Genomic DNA, 18,497 nt, shown 5'->3' on the forward strand with positions numbered 1-18,497 from the left:
AGGCCATCACCAGGGGAAAGACCGTTGGCTGTCTGATAAGCGATGAGGAGTGAAGATGGGATTGTGATCAGAGTTCAGGGAGTGGGGGGGTGGGAGAAGGAGGGTCAAGATATCCAGCATTCCTCCTGGCCCCACAAGCTAACTTTGAAACTTACCTTGCTGGGCCTCAATCTAGTTCCCAGCAGGTTTGGTCAGGTGGGGAAGCCATCTTTGCTCCCCAGCTTAGACCTCGGGCTAAACTGGCAGACTGTGCTTCAACCTGTCTGTTTAAAAAGGACCCGCCAGCTTGGGGGAGGGTGCCCCTGCTGCCTGCAATTCAAAATTCCAGTTGTTCATGTTGCTCCATTTTAACTGCCCACCCCACTGGCCTGACTTCCACCATGAACATCCAGGTAGACAGATATTCTAAACAAGTCTTTAGCGCATGATAATCAGGTCTCCATTGGGCAGAAACTGGATTCTGTCTTATTCCACATACACACTAGGCCGGGTTGAGCGCTGGGTAGATTCAGTGTAATGTCTTAATCCAACGTTAACCACAGCTTTGGAAAAAGAGCCTCCGTCACTGCCAGATACTTCAATAGCACTTAGAGAAACTGCGTTCTTGTTTTTCGCCCATTCTGGGGTCCACCTGACCACGGATAATGGATTTGCAGCACCTATCTGAATTTGAGAAAATCTCATTGCCGTCTACCCTCCCGTTACACTTCCCGTGTGGTTATACTGGGTGTTGTGCGCACTTGCGTGGGTCTGCCATTAACAACCCGCCATTATCATCAAACCCCTGCACACAAAGGTGATCTCGGACTGTGGGGAGTTAGGCCCAGGGCTGCAGGGCAAGGCGGGTGGGACAAAATACCCTTGGTCCAAAATGGTGAGAGAGAGTTCAATAAAGGCAAAGTGAAACGGGCCCTTTGCAGTGCTTAATGTTTCTTGGGGGTGCAGGGGGGACTGCAGAGGAGATAAGCCTGCAACCCAGACCTGTTCTGGGCCATTGCAGGCCTGCGGAATGACTCAAGTTGCTGACTGTGCTCTTGTTTTGAGGAAAAGAAGCAAGAGTGGGAGCGGTAGGTAAAAATGAATAAATCACTCACTCGACTTACCTCCAATATTCTTTCGTCATCAATTTCGGTGAAGACCGTCCCATTGATCTGGTTGGGTTTCAGAGCCATCCAGTTAAATACTGGTAACCGGAATTTCGTTTTAATGGGCTTCTTTATCCGGATGGCTGAAAGGGGGAAAGAAAGGATTTTAAGCTCAGGTGACAACACCAATGACAGAGCGCGAGGCCTCTTGCACCGTGGAGTCAGAGGACGCAGTGCTTGAACCCCACTCCCACTACAACTGAAGACCCATGCTCAGAATTCTGGGCTGTCCAGTGGGTACTTGTGTCTGGCGGGAGAAGGAGGCCTAGAACAGATGGGGCGGCACGGTAGCACAGTGGTTAGCACTGCTGCCTCACAGCGCCAGGGACCTGGGTTTGACTCCGGCCTTGGGTGACTGTCTGTGTGGAGTCTGCACGTTCTCCCTATGTCTGCATGGGTTTCCTCCGGGTGCTCCGGTTTCCTCCCACAGTCCAAAGATGTGCAGGTTAGGTGGATTGGCCATGCTAAATTGCCCCTTAGTGTCCAAAGATGTGCCGGTTAGGTGGATTGGTTATGTTAAATTGTCCCTTAGTGCCCAAAGATGTACAGGTTAGATGGATTGGCCATGTTAAATTGTCCCTTAGTGTCCAAAGATGTGCAGGCTAGGTGGATTGGCCATGTTAAATTGTCCCTTAGTGCCCAAAGATGTGCAGGTTAGATGGATTGGCCATGTTAAATTGTCCCTTAGTGTCCAAAGATGTGCAGGCTAGGTGGATTGGCCATGTTAAATTGTCCCTTAGTGTCCAAAGATGTGCAGGTTAGATGGATTGGCCATGATAAATTGTCCCTCAGTGTCCAAAGATGTGCCAGTTAGGTGGATTGGCCATGTTAAATTGCCCCTTAGTGTCCAAAGATGTGCAGGTTAGGTGGATTGGCCATGTTAAATTGCCCCTTAGTGTCCAAAGATGTGCAGGTTAGGTGGATTGGCCGTGCTAAATTGTCCCTCAGTGTCCAAAGATGTGCCAGTTAGGTGGATTGGCCATGTTAAATTGCCCCTTAGTGTCCAAAGATGTGCAGGTTAGGTGGATTGGTCATGTTAAATTGTCCCTTAGTGTCCAAAGATGTGCAGGTTAGGTGGATTGGCCATGCTAAATTGTCCCTTAGTGTCCAAAGTTTGGGTGGGGCTACGAGGTTGCCAGGGAGTGGGCCTAGGTAGGGTGCTCTTTCCGAGGTCGGTGCAGACCCGATGGGCTGAATGGCCTTCTTCTGCACTGGAGGGTTGCTATGAGATGGACTGCAATGCCACAAAAAGTTCTGTTGAAGTTAGGTAAAAGAGGTGATGTTCTGACACGTACAGTCAACTCATCTCAATGGCATATAATCCCTACAGTGCAGAAGGAGGCCTTCGAGTCTGCACTGACTACTTCACCCAGGCCCACGCTTCCCAATCCCCGTAACTGCATGAGCTAACCCTGGACACGAAGGGACAATTTATCATGGCCAATCCACCTAACCTGCACATCTTTGGACTGTGGGAGGAAACCGGAGCACACGGAGGAAACCCACGCACACACGGGGAGAACGTGCAGACTCCATGTTCTGTTATGTTACCTCGAGTAACATAAGCTGTGACTTGATGTCGGCTCTGCTGAAAGATGCTCCAGACTCGGAGATAAGTTTAACGTATTTATTGAACGATTAACAATGCTCTTAAATGAGTTTGCACTCTACTAATCTGCCTCTAGTAACTGAGTCTATTCCGCTAACGATACAAGCTTGCTCTCGACCACGTGCTCGGCTGTGATGTTGCTGATAATCAACCCTGTCCTGCTCTCTAGGTTTCAGCCGGTGGAAGAGGCAGAGCCTGTGTGCCTTGTCCTTTTTATAGTGGTCGTGTAGTGCCCCCTTGTGGTAATGCCACCTCTGGGTGCCCTGATTACCCATTGGTTGTGTCTTGTTCTAATGGCCCATTGATTGCTTGTCTGCATAATCATGACATCTGCCCCTTTAAATTTAAAAAAATATATATACATGTGTATGTGCCTGTCTAATGTGGCAAATGTTCATAAGTCCAGTCTGTGGGGTTTCCGTCTGATCCTCGATGACCGCCGGAGAGGTGGCGGAGGGGATGCCGGTGTCTTGATGGGTGTGTGGGAGTCACGACTGGTGGACTCGTGGTTTGTGGTGTCTGGGGGTGGCACTTCACCAGGTTGAAGTGGAGGGGGAGTTGGTTGTGGGCGTATGATTTTCCACAGTGCCCTTCGACTTCTGCGAAAAATGTGCCGTCAGACATTTTTAGCACATAGGATCTGGGCGTGGCCTGCTGGACGATGACAGCCGGGGCAGACCACCCACCATCAGGTGCCTTGATCCTGACGTGTCTGCTGGGGATAGCACGTCCAGATCAGTGGCATGTGCGTCATAGTTCTGTTTCTGACTGTTGCGCAGCTGTTGCATCTTTTGTAGTACCGGTAGGTGATCTGGGTTGGGCAGGTGTAGGGCTGGAAGTGTTGTTCGCAGGTCCCTGTACCAGGTACGCTAGTAGTGCAAGGTGTATGTCGGAGGCGGAGTCCGAGGCCTTGTGGACGAGTTGCTTGACGGTGTGCACCCCCTTTCGACTTTGCCGTTGGACTGCGGGTAGTGCGGCCTGGAGGTGACGTGTCTGAAGTTGTAGCTCTCAGCAAACGTGGACCATTCTCGACTGTGGAAGCATTGTCGCTCATGACAGTGTTCGGGATGCCATGCCGCGAGAATGTCTCTTTGCATGCTTTGATGATGGTCCTTGGGGTGAGGTCGGACAGCTTCAGCACCTCCGGATAGTTTGAAAAGTAATCAGTGAGTAGGATGTAGTCGCGACCATTCGCGTGGAATAGGTCAATGCCGACCTTGGACCATGGAGAGGTTTCCAGGTCATGCTGTTGGAGCGTCTCCTTGCCCTGTGCTGGTTGGAAACACTGACAGGTTTTGCAGTCCAGGACCATGTCCGTGATGTCCTGGTTGATGCCGGGCCAGTAGACAGCTTGCCGGGCCCTGCGTCTGCACCTTTCTATGCCCAGGTGTCCCTCATGAATCTTCCGCAGCACCATGTGCTGGAGACGCAGCGGGATCACTATTCTGTCCATCTTCAGCAGGATGCCGTTGATCAGCGTTAGGTCGTCCTTGACGTTGTAGAATTGAGGGCATTGCCCTTTCGGCCACCTGTTGTTGAGGTTGTGGATGACTCGCTGCAACAGGGGGTCTTTGGCCGTCTCTTCTCTGATGAGAACGAGCTTTCCGTCTGTTGCAGGGAGGATGCTTGTGCACATTAGCACCTGCGATTCAATGTGCTGGATGATCTCCAGTGGTTCACTGGGTGAGTTGACGGAGCGTGACAATGCATCGGCAATGATGAGCTCCTTGCCAGGCGTGTACACCAGATTGAAATCGTACCTCCGGAGTTTGAGCAGAATCCTCTGCAATCGGGGCGTCATGTCGTTCAGGTCCTTTTGGATGATGTGGACCAGGGGCCTGTGATCTGTCTCAACGGTAAATGTCGGCAGACCGTAGACGTAGTCATGGAATTTGACGCTCTGCGCATACCTGGTCTCAGTCGGTGTCATTGCCCGTGACGCGTATGCTACTGGGACCCATGATGATGTGTCGTTTTTTTGTTGCAGCACCGCCGCAATGCCATCCTGACTCGCATCGGTCAATATTTTAGTTTCCCAGTCTGGATCAAGGAATGCAAGGACGGGTGCAGTGGTGAGCTTGGCCTTCAGCTCTAACCACTCTGTCTGGTGTTCCGTCTTCCACTCAAAGGCGGTTGATTTCTTGATCAGTTTTCTGAGGGCCGTTGTGTGTCGCGCCAAATTCGGGATGAATTTGCCTCGGAAGTTTACCACTCCAAGGAAGCACAGTACTGCTGACTTGTCCTCTGGGATTTTCATTGCTTCGATGGCTTTTATTTTGTCCGTGTCCGGGCGTACACCGTGTTTCGATATCTGATCACCCAGGAACTTCAGCGTGGATGTCCCAAAACAGCACTTGGACCTGTTTAGGTTGAGGCCATGTTCATGTATGCGTCGGAATACCTTCTCGAGCCGCGACACATGTTCCTCTGGGGTTGTGGACCAGATTATGATATCGTCAACGTAGACCCGAAAACCCCTTCTATTCCTTCCATCATCTGTTCCATGATGCGATGGAAAATCTCTGATGCCGAGATGATGCCAAATGACATTCGGTTGTAGCAGAATCTGCCAAAAGGAGTGTTGAAGGTGCAGAGCCTTCTGCTGGATTCTTCAAGTTGGATTTGCCAAAATCCTTGGGATGCGTCCAATTTTGTGAAGAAGCGTGCGTGTGCCATCTCACTCGTGATTTCTTGCCTCTTCAGGATGGGAGTAATGTTCCCGCATAATGTTTTTGTTTAGATCCTTGGGGTCAATGCAGATGCGTAGGTCCCTCAAAGGCTTCTTTAAGCACACCGTCGAGCTGACCCAGTCGGTTGGTTCAGTGACCTTGGAGATGATGCCTTTATTTTGTAAGCTTGTGAGCTCTGCTTTCAGTCACTCTCTCAGTGGAGCTGGTACTGTTCGTGGTGCGTGGACCACTGGTTTGGTGTCAGGCCGCAGTAGAATCTTGTATTCGTACGGCAGCGTGCCCATCCCGCTGAAGACACCTGGGTACTGGGTCAGGATGTCGTCGATGCTGGCCTGAAGATCCGAATGGGACAGCGTCATGGTGTAGACCCGTCGGATGAGGTTCAGTTGCTTGCAGGGACGCCCTGTCTGGTTTAACAAACTCGAAGTGTACGCTTGCTTGTGCGTGTCGGTTGGACACTGTCAGGTGGCAGGACCCCAGTGCCTTAATTGCGTTGCCAGTGTAGTCCTGGGGTTTGCAGGCAGCTGGAAAGAGCTTGGGAGCCTTCTTGATTCTGGTGAAGTCCAACTGCGAGGTCAGGTTGGCGGAGACACTTGTGTCCAGTTTGAACTGGATGGGGCAGTGGTTGACATCCATCACTGCGTTCCATTCGTCCTCGGAATCCACGGCAAGGATTGACCGGACTTGCGATGTGCCCGGCGTGGCGTATTCGCACTTCGTGATGATGCCTACTCGGTATGTGTTATCCAGGTAGCCATCGTCTGGATCTGGAGCACTACCTTGATCAGAGTCATGCGTTCTGTGTTGCACACTTCTGATGCGATCCTGCCTGAATTGTGGTCGCTGACTCCTGACTGGTGGTGCAGATCTGCACAGGGCTGCATAGTGGTTAAGTTTCCCACAGTGTAAACAGCGTTTGCCTCTTGCAGGGCATTTTATTCCAAAAGTGGGCAGTGCCACAGTTTGCACGCGTCATGATGTCGGCGTCATGACGCTCAGTGCGTCGTTGCGCAGGCGTGGTGCGGTTCTCGGCCATTTGCACCTGCGCAGTGCGGTTCTCGGCCGTTTTGTATTCCCGGTCGTGTTGCGCATGCGCTGGGCCCCGGGATGAGCGCGCAAAATGGCTGCCGTCGGCAATGTGGAGGCGCTGCATCCGGGAGATAGCCTGAACACTCTCCACCTCGTGGGAGGCTTGTTTTTCACTCTCAGCATTTTTGTGTTGTGAGTAGCGATTTTTAGAGAGCTCATGCACAGTACACGTTTCAATCGCGACTGGCAGGGTCATGTGCTTGATTTTCAGCAATTGCTCTCGCAGAGGATCAGAGTGGACACCAAAAACGATTTGGTCTCTGATCATGGAGTCAGTTATGTCACCGAAGTTGCAGGATTGCGCTAGCCGCCCAAGGTTAGTTAGATACTATTGAAGGATTCGTCTTTACCTTCCATCCTTTGCTTGAAGATGTAGCGCTTGAATATTTTGTTCGTGTCCACCTCACAGTGGCTGTCAAATTTGTCCAGGATGGTTTGGTATTTCGTTTTGTCCTGCCCTTTGGAAAAGTGAAAGGAGTTGAAGATCTCTACCGCATGGTCACCCGCAGTGGTGAGTAGAAGAGCTATCTTCTGAGCACCGGTCGCGCCATTCAGGTCGGATGCTTCCACGTATAGTTGGAATTTTTGTTTGAATGATCGCCAGTTAGCACTAAGATTACCGGTGGTCCTGAGCTGACGAGGAGCTGAATCTTGTCCATTGTGCCTGGATTCGGGAGCTGGTTGTCTCTGACCTTGCTGAGTTGAACTAGGGAGATTGAGCTGTCACTCCTGTACCATGTTGCGTTATGTTGCCTCGAGTAACATAAGCTGCGACTTGATGTCGGCTCTGCTGAAAGATGCTCCAGACTCGGAGATAAGTTCAACGTATTTACTGAACGATTAACAATGCTCTTAAATGAGTTCAACACTTTGCTAATCTGCCTCTAGTAACTGAGTCTATTCCGCTAACGATACAAGCTTGCTCTCGACCACGTGCTCGGCTGTGATGTTGCTGTTAATCAACCCTGTCCTGCTCTCTCGGCTTCTGCCGGTGGAAGAGGCGGAGCTTGTGTACCTTGTCCTTTTTATATGGGTCGTGTAGTGCCCCCTTGTGGTAATGCCACCTCTGGGTATCCTGATCACCCATTGGTTGTGTTCTGTTCTGATGACCCACTGGTTGCATGTCTGCATATCATGACACTCCACACAGCCACTGCGTGTATATCCCCTCATCACCTGGAACAAAATTATTCCATTCTCTCTTAACCTTCACTACTACAGTGAGCGACACCCATGTTTTCCAAGTCTCATTGCAGCTACAGTCTCACACGGGTAGCACTCATTTCATTCAGGATCCCCCTCCATATTCCAGGATGAGGCTGGGCAGATCTTTGGGATGGCATTGGGGAGTCTTGTTCTTTGGAACTTGAAGGTATCCCACTGCATCTGGACAGCACGTACTGTGCAGTAATGTCATATCTCATAGGCACAGCAGCAGGCCATTTAGCCCCTCAAGCTAGTTCCTCAATTCAACAAGATCGTGGCTAATCTGCGACCTAACTCTATCTGAGCCTTTGTCCATATCTCTTCATATTTGTGGTCAACAAAATTAATCAATCACAAGATTTAAAATTGGCCTAAATGTGGAGGATAGTTCTAAACTGCTTCCATCCTTTGTATGTAGAAGTGCTTCTGAACTTCACTCCTGTATGTCAGACCCTGAATGGTGTTGACAAGGTGGATGTGGAAAGGATGTTTCCTCTTGTGGGTGGGTCCAGAACGAGGGGGCACTGTTTTAAAATGAGGAGTCGCCATTTTAGGACAGAGATGAGGAGAATGTTTTTCTCCCAGAGGGCTGTGCGACTCTGGAATTCTCTGCCTCAGGAGGCGGGGTCACTGAATATTTTTAAAGTGGAGGCAGAGAGATTCTTGTTAGGACAGGGGGGTCAAAGGTTATTAGGGGTAGATGGGGATGTGGAATTTGAAACGCAAACCGATCAGCCATGATCTTATTGAATGGTGGAGCAGGCTAGAGGGGCCGAATGGTCAACTTCTGCTCCTCTTTCGTATGTTTGTATAGAAGGTCCGACATTTCAGGTGATGTTCCCTCAGCCCAAGACACCCCATCCATTGGAAATAGTTACTCACGATCTATCCAATCTGCTTCCCTTAATATCTTGAAAAGTTCCATCAAATCACCCTTTAACCTTTTCAATTCCAGGGAATACAACCCTTTTTGGGTCATTAATGCACTGCAGCTGACTGAACAGAACGTCAAGCAGGGTGCATGGCTGTCGAGGGATTCCTGCCCCTCCATTCCATCAACCATCACCAAACCCCCGCCCACCATCATATGGGTGCCATCCTGTGAGGAAAAATTATGTTCACCATGATAAGTACCATTACGATTCTTCATACATTCCTTGTGATTTATCGCTTGATGGTGCCACACGACCATGGCCCTAACAACAATTCCATTTGTATAGCACCTTTAATATGGTAACACTTCCCAAGGCCACTACACTGGAACAATTATCAAACAGACTTTGATAATGAGCCACATCAGGAGATATTGGAGCAGGTGACAAACAGCTTGGTCAAAGAGGTGTGCTCTTAGAGCAAAGTGATGTAGGGAGGAATGGAGAGGTTTCGGGAGGGAATTCCAGAAATTGGGATCGAGGCAGCTGAAAGCACAGCTGCCAATGGTGAAGCGATTAAAAGCGGGGATGTTCAAGAGGCCAGAATTAGAGGAACGCACAGATCTTGGAGGGGTGTAGGGGGCTGGAGGAAGTCACAGAGATAGGGAGGGGTTGTAGGGGCTGGAGGAGGTCACAGAGATAGGGCGGGTATGTAGAGGCTGGAGAAGGTTACAGAGATAGGGAGGGTGTCGGGGCTGGAGGAGGTTACAGAGATAGGGAGGGGTGTAGAGGGCTGGAGGAGGTTACAGAGATAGGGAGGGGATGTAGAGGCTGGAGAAGGTGACAGAGATAGGGAGGGTGTAGGGGCTGGAGGAGGTTACAGAGATAGGGAGGGGTGTAGAGGGCTGGAGGAGGTTACAGAGATAGGGAGGGTGTAGGGGCTGGAGGAGGTTACAGAGATAGGGAGGGGTGTAGAGGGCTGGAGGAGGTTACAGAGATAGGGAGGGTGTAGGGACAGGAGGAGGTTACAGAGATAGGGAGGGTTGTAGGGGTTGGAGGAGGTTACCGATAGGGAGGGTTGTAGGGGCTGGAGGAGGTTACAGAGATGGGGAGGGTGTGTGGGTGCGAGGGGAGGTTACAGAGATAGGGAGGGGGTGTGGGTGTGAGGCGAGGTTACAGAGATAGGGAGGGGGTGTGGGTGTGAGGGGAGGTTACAGAGATAGGGAGGGGGTGTAGGTGTGAGGGGAGGTTACAGAGATAGGGAGGGGGTGTGGGTGTGAGGGGAGGTTACAGAGATAGGGAGGGGGTGTGGGTGTGAGGGGAGGTTACAGAGATAGGGAGGGAGTGTGGGTGTGAGGGGAGGTTACAGAGATAGGGAGGGGGTGTAGGTGTGAGGGGAGGTTACAGAGATAGGGAGGGGGTGTGGGTGTGAGGGGAGGTTACAGAGATAGGGAGGGGGTGTGGGTGTGAGGGAAGGTTACAGAGATAGGGAGGGGGTGTGGGTGTGAGGGGAGGTTACAGAGATAGGGAGGGGGTGTGGGTGTGAGGGGAGGTTACAGAGATAGGGATGGGGGGGGTGAGGCAAGGTTACAGAGATAGGGAGGGGGTGTGGGTGTGAGGGGAGGTTACAGAGATAGGGAGGATTTGTGGGTGTGAGGGGAGGTTACAGAGATAGGGATGGGGGGGTGTGAGGCAAGGTTACAGAGATAGGGAGGGGGTGTGGGTGTGAGGGGAGGTTACAGAGATAGGGAGGGGGTGTGGGTGTGAGGCAAGGTTACAGAGATAGGGAGGGGGTGTAGGTGCGAGGGGAGGTTACAGAGATAGGGAGGGGGTGTGGGTGTGAGGGGAGGTTACAGAGATAGGGAGGGAGTGTGGGTGTGAGGCAAGTTTACAGAGATAGGGAGGGGGTGTGGGTGCGAGGGATGGGTGAGAAAGTTCTTTTTTGAAGTGTAGATCGGGATGCCGTTCAGAGATAATGCCCCAAACTCTGAGAAGCTGGTGTTGCCGATGCCATCAGGTCAGGGTGGCACTGCCAGTGTGCCTGTTTCTCTCAGTCCAGGGATCCCCTCGTCTGCTTCACGTTTTTAAAACTTGTTGTAAACTTCGCCAATGTAACATCACGTCAGTGAGGCGGGAATTCGAAATGTGAGGCGAACATTTGGCGGAGTTGCCCGCTAATCACATTAAAATTGATGAAAATGGATTAAAATAAGGATCCCGCCCCTCGTTACAGCATTGGCGAGGGGGCGAGGAACATCAGGATGGGAGATCTCGCCGATGAGAACCTTGTTTTCCAATTCTCGTGCAATTTTGCATCCACATTGCCATTAGCACTCATGGCCTACGCATGCGCAAAATGACCCCCATATGTCCACGGCCTTCGACACAGGTGGTTTCAGCAAGAATTCTCATCACAACAGAAAATACAGTGACAATTACCTGACAATCCATGACTAAGGATGACTGAGAGAGAACTACCAGGTAATGGAGGAGCTGCAGGTGGAGGCGGCGGCGGTGGTGGAGGGGGGCCGTGACCTGCAGGAAAAGACAAACATTATTAACTCCTTCCAGCTCATACTTGCCCTGGAAAAATATACACATATTGTATTCAATTGCTTTACATTTCTTCTTTCAAAGCCCAAAGTGTGTGTCTTTGTCCCCAGCGCACACTTCCTTCCATCATTGTTCCCAGAGGATGAGACTAAATGGGAACCCCAAATAGGCAACAGCAGTGCCAGGTGATGACTGTGGAGATATTTGGAACTGCACAATCATCTAAATGAAAGACAGCTCCATGTTGTCCATGGAGGGCAACCCACAGCCCTTGAGTCAATAATTTGCAGTTATCTCAGCTTTTTCTGATTCTTTGTTGTTATGAGGGGTTATGGGGGTGCTTTTGCTAACACTGTTGGGGAGGTTTTAAACTAATGATGTGGCAGGGGGATGGGAACCAGATTAGGAAGTTAGAGGTCAGTAAAGAGGCAGCAACTAAAGCCAGTAAGGTACTAGATAATAAACTCAATATGACTAAGGGGAAGAGTAGACAGGGAAGAGATGATGAACGCAAAGGGACAGGTGGTCTGAGGTGCATTTGTTTCAATGCGAGAAGTGTAGCAGGTAAGGCAGGTGAATTTAGGGCTTGGATTAGTACCTGGGAATATGATGTTATTGGTATTACTGAGACTTGGTTGAGGGAAGGGCAAGACTGGCAACTAAATATCCCAGGGTATAGATGCTTCAGGAGGGATAGAGAGAGAGGTAAAAGGGGTGGAGGAGTTGCATTACTGGTCAGAGATTATATCACAGCTATGATTAAGGAGGGTACGATGGAGGATCCGAGCACTCAGGCAATATAGGTAGAGCTAAGAAATAGGAAGGGTGCACTAACATTGTTGGGACTTTACTACAGGCCTCCCAAAAGCGAGCGTGAAGTAGAGGTACAAATATGTAACAAATTATAGAAAATGTAGGAGCAATAGGGTGGTCGTGATGGGAGATTTTAACTTCCCCAACATTGAATGGAACTCATGTAGTGGTGGAGGTGTAGATGGAGCAGAATTTGTAAGGAGCATCCAGGAGAGTTTTTTAGAGCAGTATGTAAATAGTCCAACTTGGGAAGGGGCCATACTGGACCTGGTATTGGGAAATGATCCCGGCCAGGTGGTTGAAGTTTCAGTCGGTGATTACTTTGGGGAACAGCGATCACAATTCCGTAAATTTTAGAATACTCATGGACAAAGACGAGAGTGGTCCTAAAGAAAGAGTGCTAAATTGGGGAAAGGCCAAGTATAACAAAATTCGGCAGGAGCTAGGGAATGTGGATTGGGAGCAGCTGTTTAAGGGTAAATCCACATTTGAAATGTGGGAGTCTTTTAAGGAAAGGTTGATTAGAGTGCAGGACAGACATGTCCCTGTGAAAATGAGGGATAGAAATGGCAAGATTAGGGAACCATGGATGACGGGTGGAATTGTGAGACGAGCTAAGATGAAAAAGGAAACATACATAAGATCTAGGCGACTTAAATCTGATGAAGCTTTGGAGGAATATCGGGAAAGTAGGACAAATCTCAAACGCGCAATAAAGAGGACTAAAAGGGGTCATGAAATATCTTTGGCTAACAGGGTTAAGGAAAATCCCAAAGCCTTTTATTCATATATAAGGAGCAAGAGGGTAACTAGAGAAAGGATTGGCCCACTCAAAGACAAAAGAGGGAATTTATGCATGGAGTCAGAGGAAATGGGTGAGATTCTTAATGAGTACTTTGCATCGGTATTCACCAAGGAGAGGGACATGACGGATGTTGAGGCTAAGGATGGATGTTTAAATAATCTCGGTCAAGTCAGCATAAGGAAGGGGGAAGTTTTGGGTATTCTAAAGGTCATTAAGGTGGACAAGTCCCCAGGTCCGGATGGGATCTATCCCAGGTTACTGAGGGAAGCGAGGGAAGAAATAGCTGGGGCCTTAACAGATATCTTTGCAAGGATATCTATATCCTTGAGAACGGGTGAGGTTCCGGAGGACTGGAGAATTGCTAATGTTGTCCCTTTGTTTAAGAAGGGTAGCAGGGATAATCCAGGGAATTATAGACCTGGAGCTTGACGTCAGTGGTAGGCAAACTGTTGGAGAAGATACTGAGGGATAGAATCTACTCACATTTGGAAGAAAATAGACTTATCAGTAATAGGCAGCATGGTTTTGTGCAGGGAAGGTCATGTCTTACAAACCTAATAGAATTCTTTGAGGAAGTGACAAAGTTAATTGATGAGGGAAGGGCTGTAGATGTCATATACATGGACTTCAGTAAGGCGTTTGATAAAGTTTCCCATGGCAGGTTGATGGAAAAAGTGAAGTTGTATGGGGTTCAGGGTGTACTAGCTAGATGGATAAAGAACTGGCTGGGCAACAGGAGACAGAGAGTAGATGTGGAAGGGAGTGTCTCAAAATGGAGAAAGGTGACTAGTGGTGTTCCACAGGGATCCGTGCTCGGACCACTGTTGTTTGTGATATACATAAATGATCTGGACGAAGGTATAGGTGGTCTGATTAGTAAGTTTGCAGATGATACTAAGATTGGTGGAGGTGCAGAGAGCGAGGAGGACTGTCAGAGAATACAGCAAAATATAAATAGATTGGCGAGTTGGGCAGAGAAATGGCAGATGGAGTTCAATGCAGGAAAAACAGCGCAGGAGGTGAGTCAGCCGGGACAGTGAAAACAGCGCGGGAGGAGTGTGAGCCGGGACAGTGAAAACAGCGCGGGAGGAGAGAGAGCCGCGACAGTGAAAACAGAGCGGGAGGAGAGAAAGCCGGGTCAGTGAAAACAGCGCGGGAGGTGAGTGAGCCGGGACATTTAAAACAGCGCGGGAGGAGAGACAGCCGGGATAGTGAAAACAGCGCGGGAGGTAAGTGAGCCGGGAGGGTGAAAACAGCGCGAGTGGAGAGTGAGCCGGGACATTGAAAACAGCGCGAGAGGAGAGAAAGCCGGGAAATTGAAAACAGCGCGGGAGGAGAGAGAGCCGGGACATTGAAAACAGCGCGAGAGGTGAGTGAGCCGGGACAGTGAAAACAGCGCGAGAGGTGAGTGAGCCGGGACAGTGAAAACAGCGCGGGAGGTGAGTGAGCCAGGACAGTGAAAACAGCGCGGGAGGTGAGTGAGCCAGGACATTGAAAACAGCGCGAGAGGAGAGAGAGACGGGACAGTGAAAACAGCGATGGAGGAGAGAAAGCTGGGACAGTGAAAACAGCGCGGGAGGTGAGTGAGCCGGGACATTGAAAACAGCGCGAGAGGAGAGAAAGCTGGGACAGTGAAAACAGCACGGGAGGTGAGTGAGCCGGGACATTGAAAACAGCGCGGGACGTGAGTGAGCCGGGACATTGAAAACAGAGCGAGAGCCGGGACATTGAAAACAGCGCGGGAGGAGAGAGAGGCCGGGACATGGAAAACAGCGCGGGAGCTGAGTGAGCCGGGACATTGAAAACAGCGCGGGAGGAGAGAGAGCCGGGACATTGAAAACAGCGCGGGAGGAGAGAGAGCCGGGACATTGAAAACAGTGCAAGAGGTGAGTGAGCCGGGACAGTGAAAACAGCGCGGGAGGAGAGAGAGCCGGGACAGCGAAAACAGCGCGGGAGGAGAGAGAGCCGGGACATTGAAAACAGCGCGAGAGGTGAGTGAGCCGGGACAGTGAAAACAGCGCGAGAGGAGAGAGAGCCGGGACATTGAAAACAGTGCGAGAGGTGAGTGAGCCGGGACAGTGAAAACAGCGCGAGAGGTGAGTGAGCCGGGACAGTGAAAACAGCGCGGGAGGTGAGTGAGCCGGGACATTGAAAACAGCGCGAGAGGAGAGAAAGCTGGGACAGTGAAAACAGCACGGGAGGTGAGTGAGCCGGGACATTGAAAACAGAGCGAGAGCCGGGACATTGAAAACAGCGCGGGAGGAGAGAGACGCCGGGACATGGAAAACAGCGCGGGAGCTGAGTGAGCCGGGACATTGAAAACAGCGCGGGAGGAGAGAGAGCCGGGACATTGAAAACAGCGCGGGAGGAGAGAGAGCCGGGACATTGAAAACAGTGCAAGAGGTGAGTGAGCCGGGACAGCGAAAACAGCGCGGGAGGAGAGTGAGCCGGGACATTGAAAACAGCGCGGGAGGTGAGTGAGCCGGGACAGCGAAAACAGCGCGGGAGGAGAGAGAGCCGGGACAGTGAAAACAGCGCGAGAGGAGAGAGAGCTGGGACAGTGAAAACAGCGCGGGAGCTGAGTGAGCCGGGACAGCGAAAACAGCGCGGGAGGAGAGAGAGCCGGGACATTGAAAACAGCGCGAGAGCTGAGTGAGTCGGGACAGTGAAAACAGCGCGGGAGGAGAGAAAGCCGGGACATTGAAAACAGCGCGGGAGGAGAGAGAGCCGGGACAGTGAAAACAGCGCGGGAGGAGAGTGAGCCGGGACATTGAAAACAGCGCGGGAGGTGAGTGAGCCGGGACAGCGAAAACAGCGCGGGAGGAGAGAGAGCCGGGACAGTGAAAACAGCGCGAGAGGAGAGAGAGCCGGGACAGTGAAAACGCGCGGGAGCTGAGTGAGCCGGGACAGCGAAAACAGCGCGGGAGGAGAGAGAGCCGGGACATTGAAAACAGCGCGAGAGCTGAGTGAGTCGGGACAGTGAAAACAGCGCGGGAGGAGAGAAAGCCGGGACATTGAAAACAGCGCGGGAGGAGAGAGAGCCGGGACAGTGAAAACAGCGTGGGAGCTGAGTGAGCCGGGACATTGAAAACAGCGCGGGAGGAGAGAGAGCCGGGACATTGAAAACAGCGCGGGAGGAGAGAGAGCCGGGACATTGAAAACAGTGCAAGAGGTGAGTGAGCCGGGACAGTGAAAACAGCGCGGGAGGAGAGAGAGCCGGGACAGCGAAAACAGCGCGGGAGGAGAGAGAGCCGGGACATTGAAAACAGCGCGAGAGGTGAGTGAGCCGGGACAGTGAAAACAGCGCGAGAGGAGAGAGAGCCGGGACATTGAAAACAGTGCGAGAGGTGAGTGAGCCGGGACAGTGAAAACAGCGCGAGAGGTGAGTGAGCCGGGACAGTGAAAACAGCGCGTGAGGTGAGTGAGCCGGGACATTGAAAACAGCGCGAGAGGAGAGTGAGCCGGGACATTGAAAACAGCGCGAGAGGTGAGTGAGCCGAGACATTGAAAACAGCGCGGGAGGTGAGTGAGCCGGGACAGCGAAAACAGCGCGGGAGGAGAGAGAGCCGGGACAGTGAAAACAGCGCGAGAGGAGAGAGAGCCGGGACAGTGAAAACAGCGCGGGAGCTGAGTGAGCCGCGACAGTGAAAACAGCGCGGGAGGAGAGAGAGCCGGGACAGCGAAAACAGCGCGGGAGGAGAGAGAGCCGGGACAGCGAAAACAGCGCGGGAGGAGAGAGAGCCGGGACAGTGAAAACAGCGCGAGAGGAGAGAAAGCAGGGACATTGAAAACAGAGCGAGAGGAGAGAGAGCCGGGACACTGAAAACAGCGCGGGAGGAGAGAGAGCCGGGACAGTGAAAACAGCGCGAGAGGTGAGTGAGCCGGGACAGCGAAAACAGCGCGAGAGGAGAGAGAGCCGGGACAGTGAAAACAGCGCGGGAGGAGAGAGAGCCGGGACAGTGAAAACAGCGCGGGAGGAGAGAGAGCCGGGACATTGAAAACAGCGCGGGAGGTGAGTGAGCCGGGACAGTGAAAACAGCGCGAGAGGTGAGTGAGCCGGGACAGTGAAAACAGCGCGGGAGGAGAGAGAGCCGGGACATTGAAAACAGCGCGGGAGGTGAGTGAGCCGGGACAGTGAAAACAGCGCGAGAGGTGAGTGAGCCGGGACAGTGAAAACAGCGCGGAAGGAGAGAGAGCCGGGACAGTGAAAACAGCGCGGGAGGAGAGAGAGCCGGGACAGCGAAAACAGCGCGGGAGGAGAGAGAGCCGGGACAGTGAAAACAGCGCGAGAGGAGTGTGAGCCGGGACATTGAAAACAGCGCGGGAGGTGAGTGAGCCGGGACAGTGAAAACAGCGCGGGAGGTGAGTGAGCCGGGACAGTGAAAACAGCGCGAGAGGAGAGAAAGCCGGGACATTGAAAACAGAGCGAGAGGAGAGAGAGCCGGGACACTGAAAACAGCGCGGGAGGTGAGAGAGCCGGGACAGTGAAAACAGCGCGAGAGGTGAGTGAGCTGGGACAGTGAAAACAGCGCGAGAGGAGAGTGAGCCAGGACATTGAAAACAGCGCGGGAGGAGAGAGAGGCCGGGACATGGAAAAGAGCGCGGGAGGTGAGAGAGCCGGGACATTGAAAACAGCGCGAGAGGTGAGTGAGCCGGGACAGTGAAAACAGCACGAGAGGTGAGTGAGCCGGGACATTGAAAACAGCGCGAGAGGAGAGAGAGCCGGGACAGTGAAAACAGCGCGAGAGGTGAGTGAGCTGGGACAGTGAAAACAGCGCGGGAGGTGAGAGGCCGGGACATGGAAAACAGCGCGTGAGGAGAGAGGCCGGGACATGGAAAACAGCGCGAGAGGAGAGAGAGCCGGGACAGTGAAAACAGCGCGGGAGGTGAGTGAGCCGGGACATTGAAAACAGCGCGAGAGGAGAGAGAGCCAGGACATTGAAAACAGCGCGGGAGGAGAGAGAGCCGGGACATTGAAAACAGTGCGAGAGGTGAGTGAGCCGGGACAGTGAAAACAGCGCGGGAGGAGAGAGAGCCAGGACAGCGAAAACAGCGCGAGAGGAGAAAGAGCCGGGACAGTGAAAACAGCGCGAGAGGAGTGTGAGCCGGGGCATTGAAAACAGCGCGGGAGGAGAGAGCCGGGACATTGAAAACAGCGCGGGAGGAGAGAGAGCCGGGACAGCGAAAACAGCGCGGGAGGAGAGAAAGCCGGGACAGCGAAAACAGCGCGGGAGGTGAGTGAGCCGGGACAGTGAAAACAGCGCGAGAGGTGAGTGAGCCGGGACATTGAAAACAGCGCGAGAGGTGAGTGAGCCGGGACATTGAAAACAGCGCGGGAGTAGAGAGAGCCGGGACAGTGAAAACAGCGCGGGAGGAGAGTGAGCCGGGACAGTGAAAACAGCGCGGGAGGAGAGAGAGCCGGGACAGTGAAAACAGCGCGGGAGGAGAGAGCCGGGACATTGAAAACAGCGCGAGAGGTGAGTGAGCTGGGACAGTGAAAACAGCGCGAGAGGAGAGAGAGCCGGGACAGTGAAAACAGCGCGGGAGGAGAGTGAGCTGGGACAGTGAAAACAGCGCGTGAGGAGAGAGAGCCGGGACAGTGAAAACAGCACGGGAGGAGAGAGAGCCGGGACAGCGAAAACAGCGCGGGAGGAGAGAGAGCCGGGACATTGAAAACAGCGCGAGAGGAGAGAGAGCCGGGACAGTGAAAACAGC

The 18,497-nt window shown here is 52.3% G+C and overlaps 1 protein-coding gene across 4 annotated transcripts in view; it reads right to left on the bottom strand.

The window, feature by feature from the left end:
- Positions 1-18,497, bottom strand: part of LOC140405528 (formin-like protein 3) — a 923,557-nt gene that overhangs the window by 133,281 nt on the left and 771,779 nt on the right. For all 4 annotated transcript variants that reach the window (XM_072494084.1, XM_072494083.1, XM_072494082.1 and 1 more), the window contains 2 exons: positions 11,051-11,146; positions 1,104-1,228 (listed from right to left, as the gene is read on the bottom strand). In XM_072494084.1, the coding sequence (XP_072350185.1) occupies positions 1,104-1,228; positions 11,051-11,146 (221 nt within the window). The remainder of the gene's footprint in view (positions 1-1,103; positions 1,229-11,050; positions 11,147-18,497) is intronic.

Source organism: Scyliorhinus torazame, chromosome X (genome assembly GCF_047496885.1).
Source record: "Scyliorhinus torazame isolate Kashiwa2021f chromosome X, sScyTor2.1, whole genome shotgun sequence".
NCBI lineage: Eukaryota > Metazoa > Chordata > Chondrichthyes > Carcharhiniformes > Scyliorhinidae > Scyliorhinus > Scyliorhinus torazame.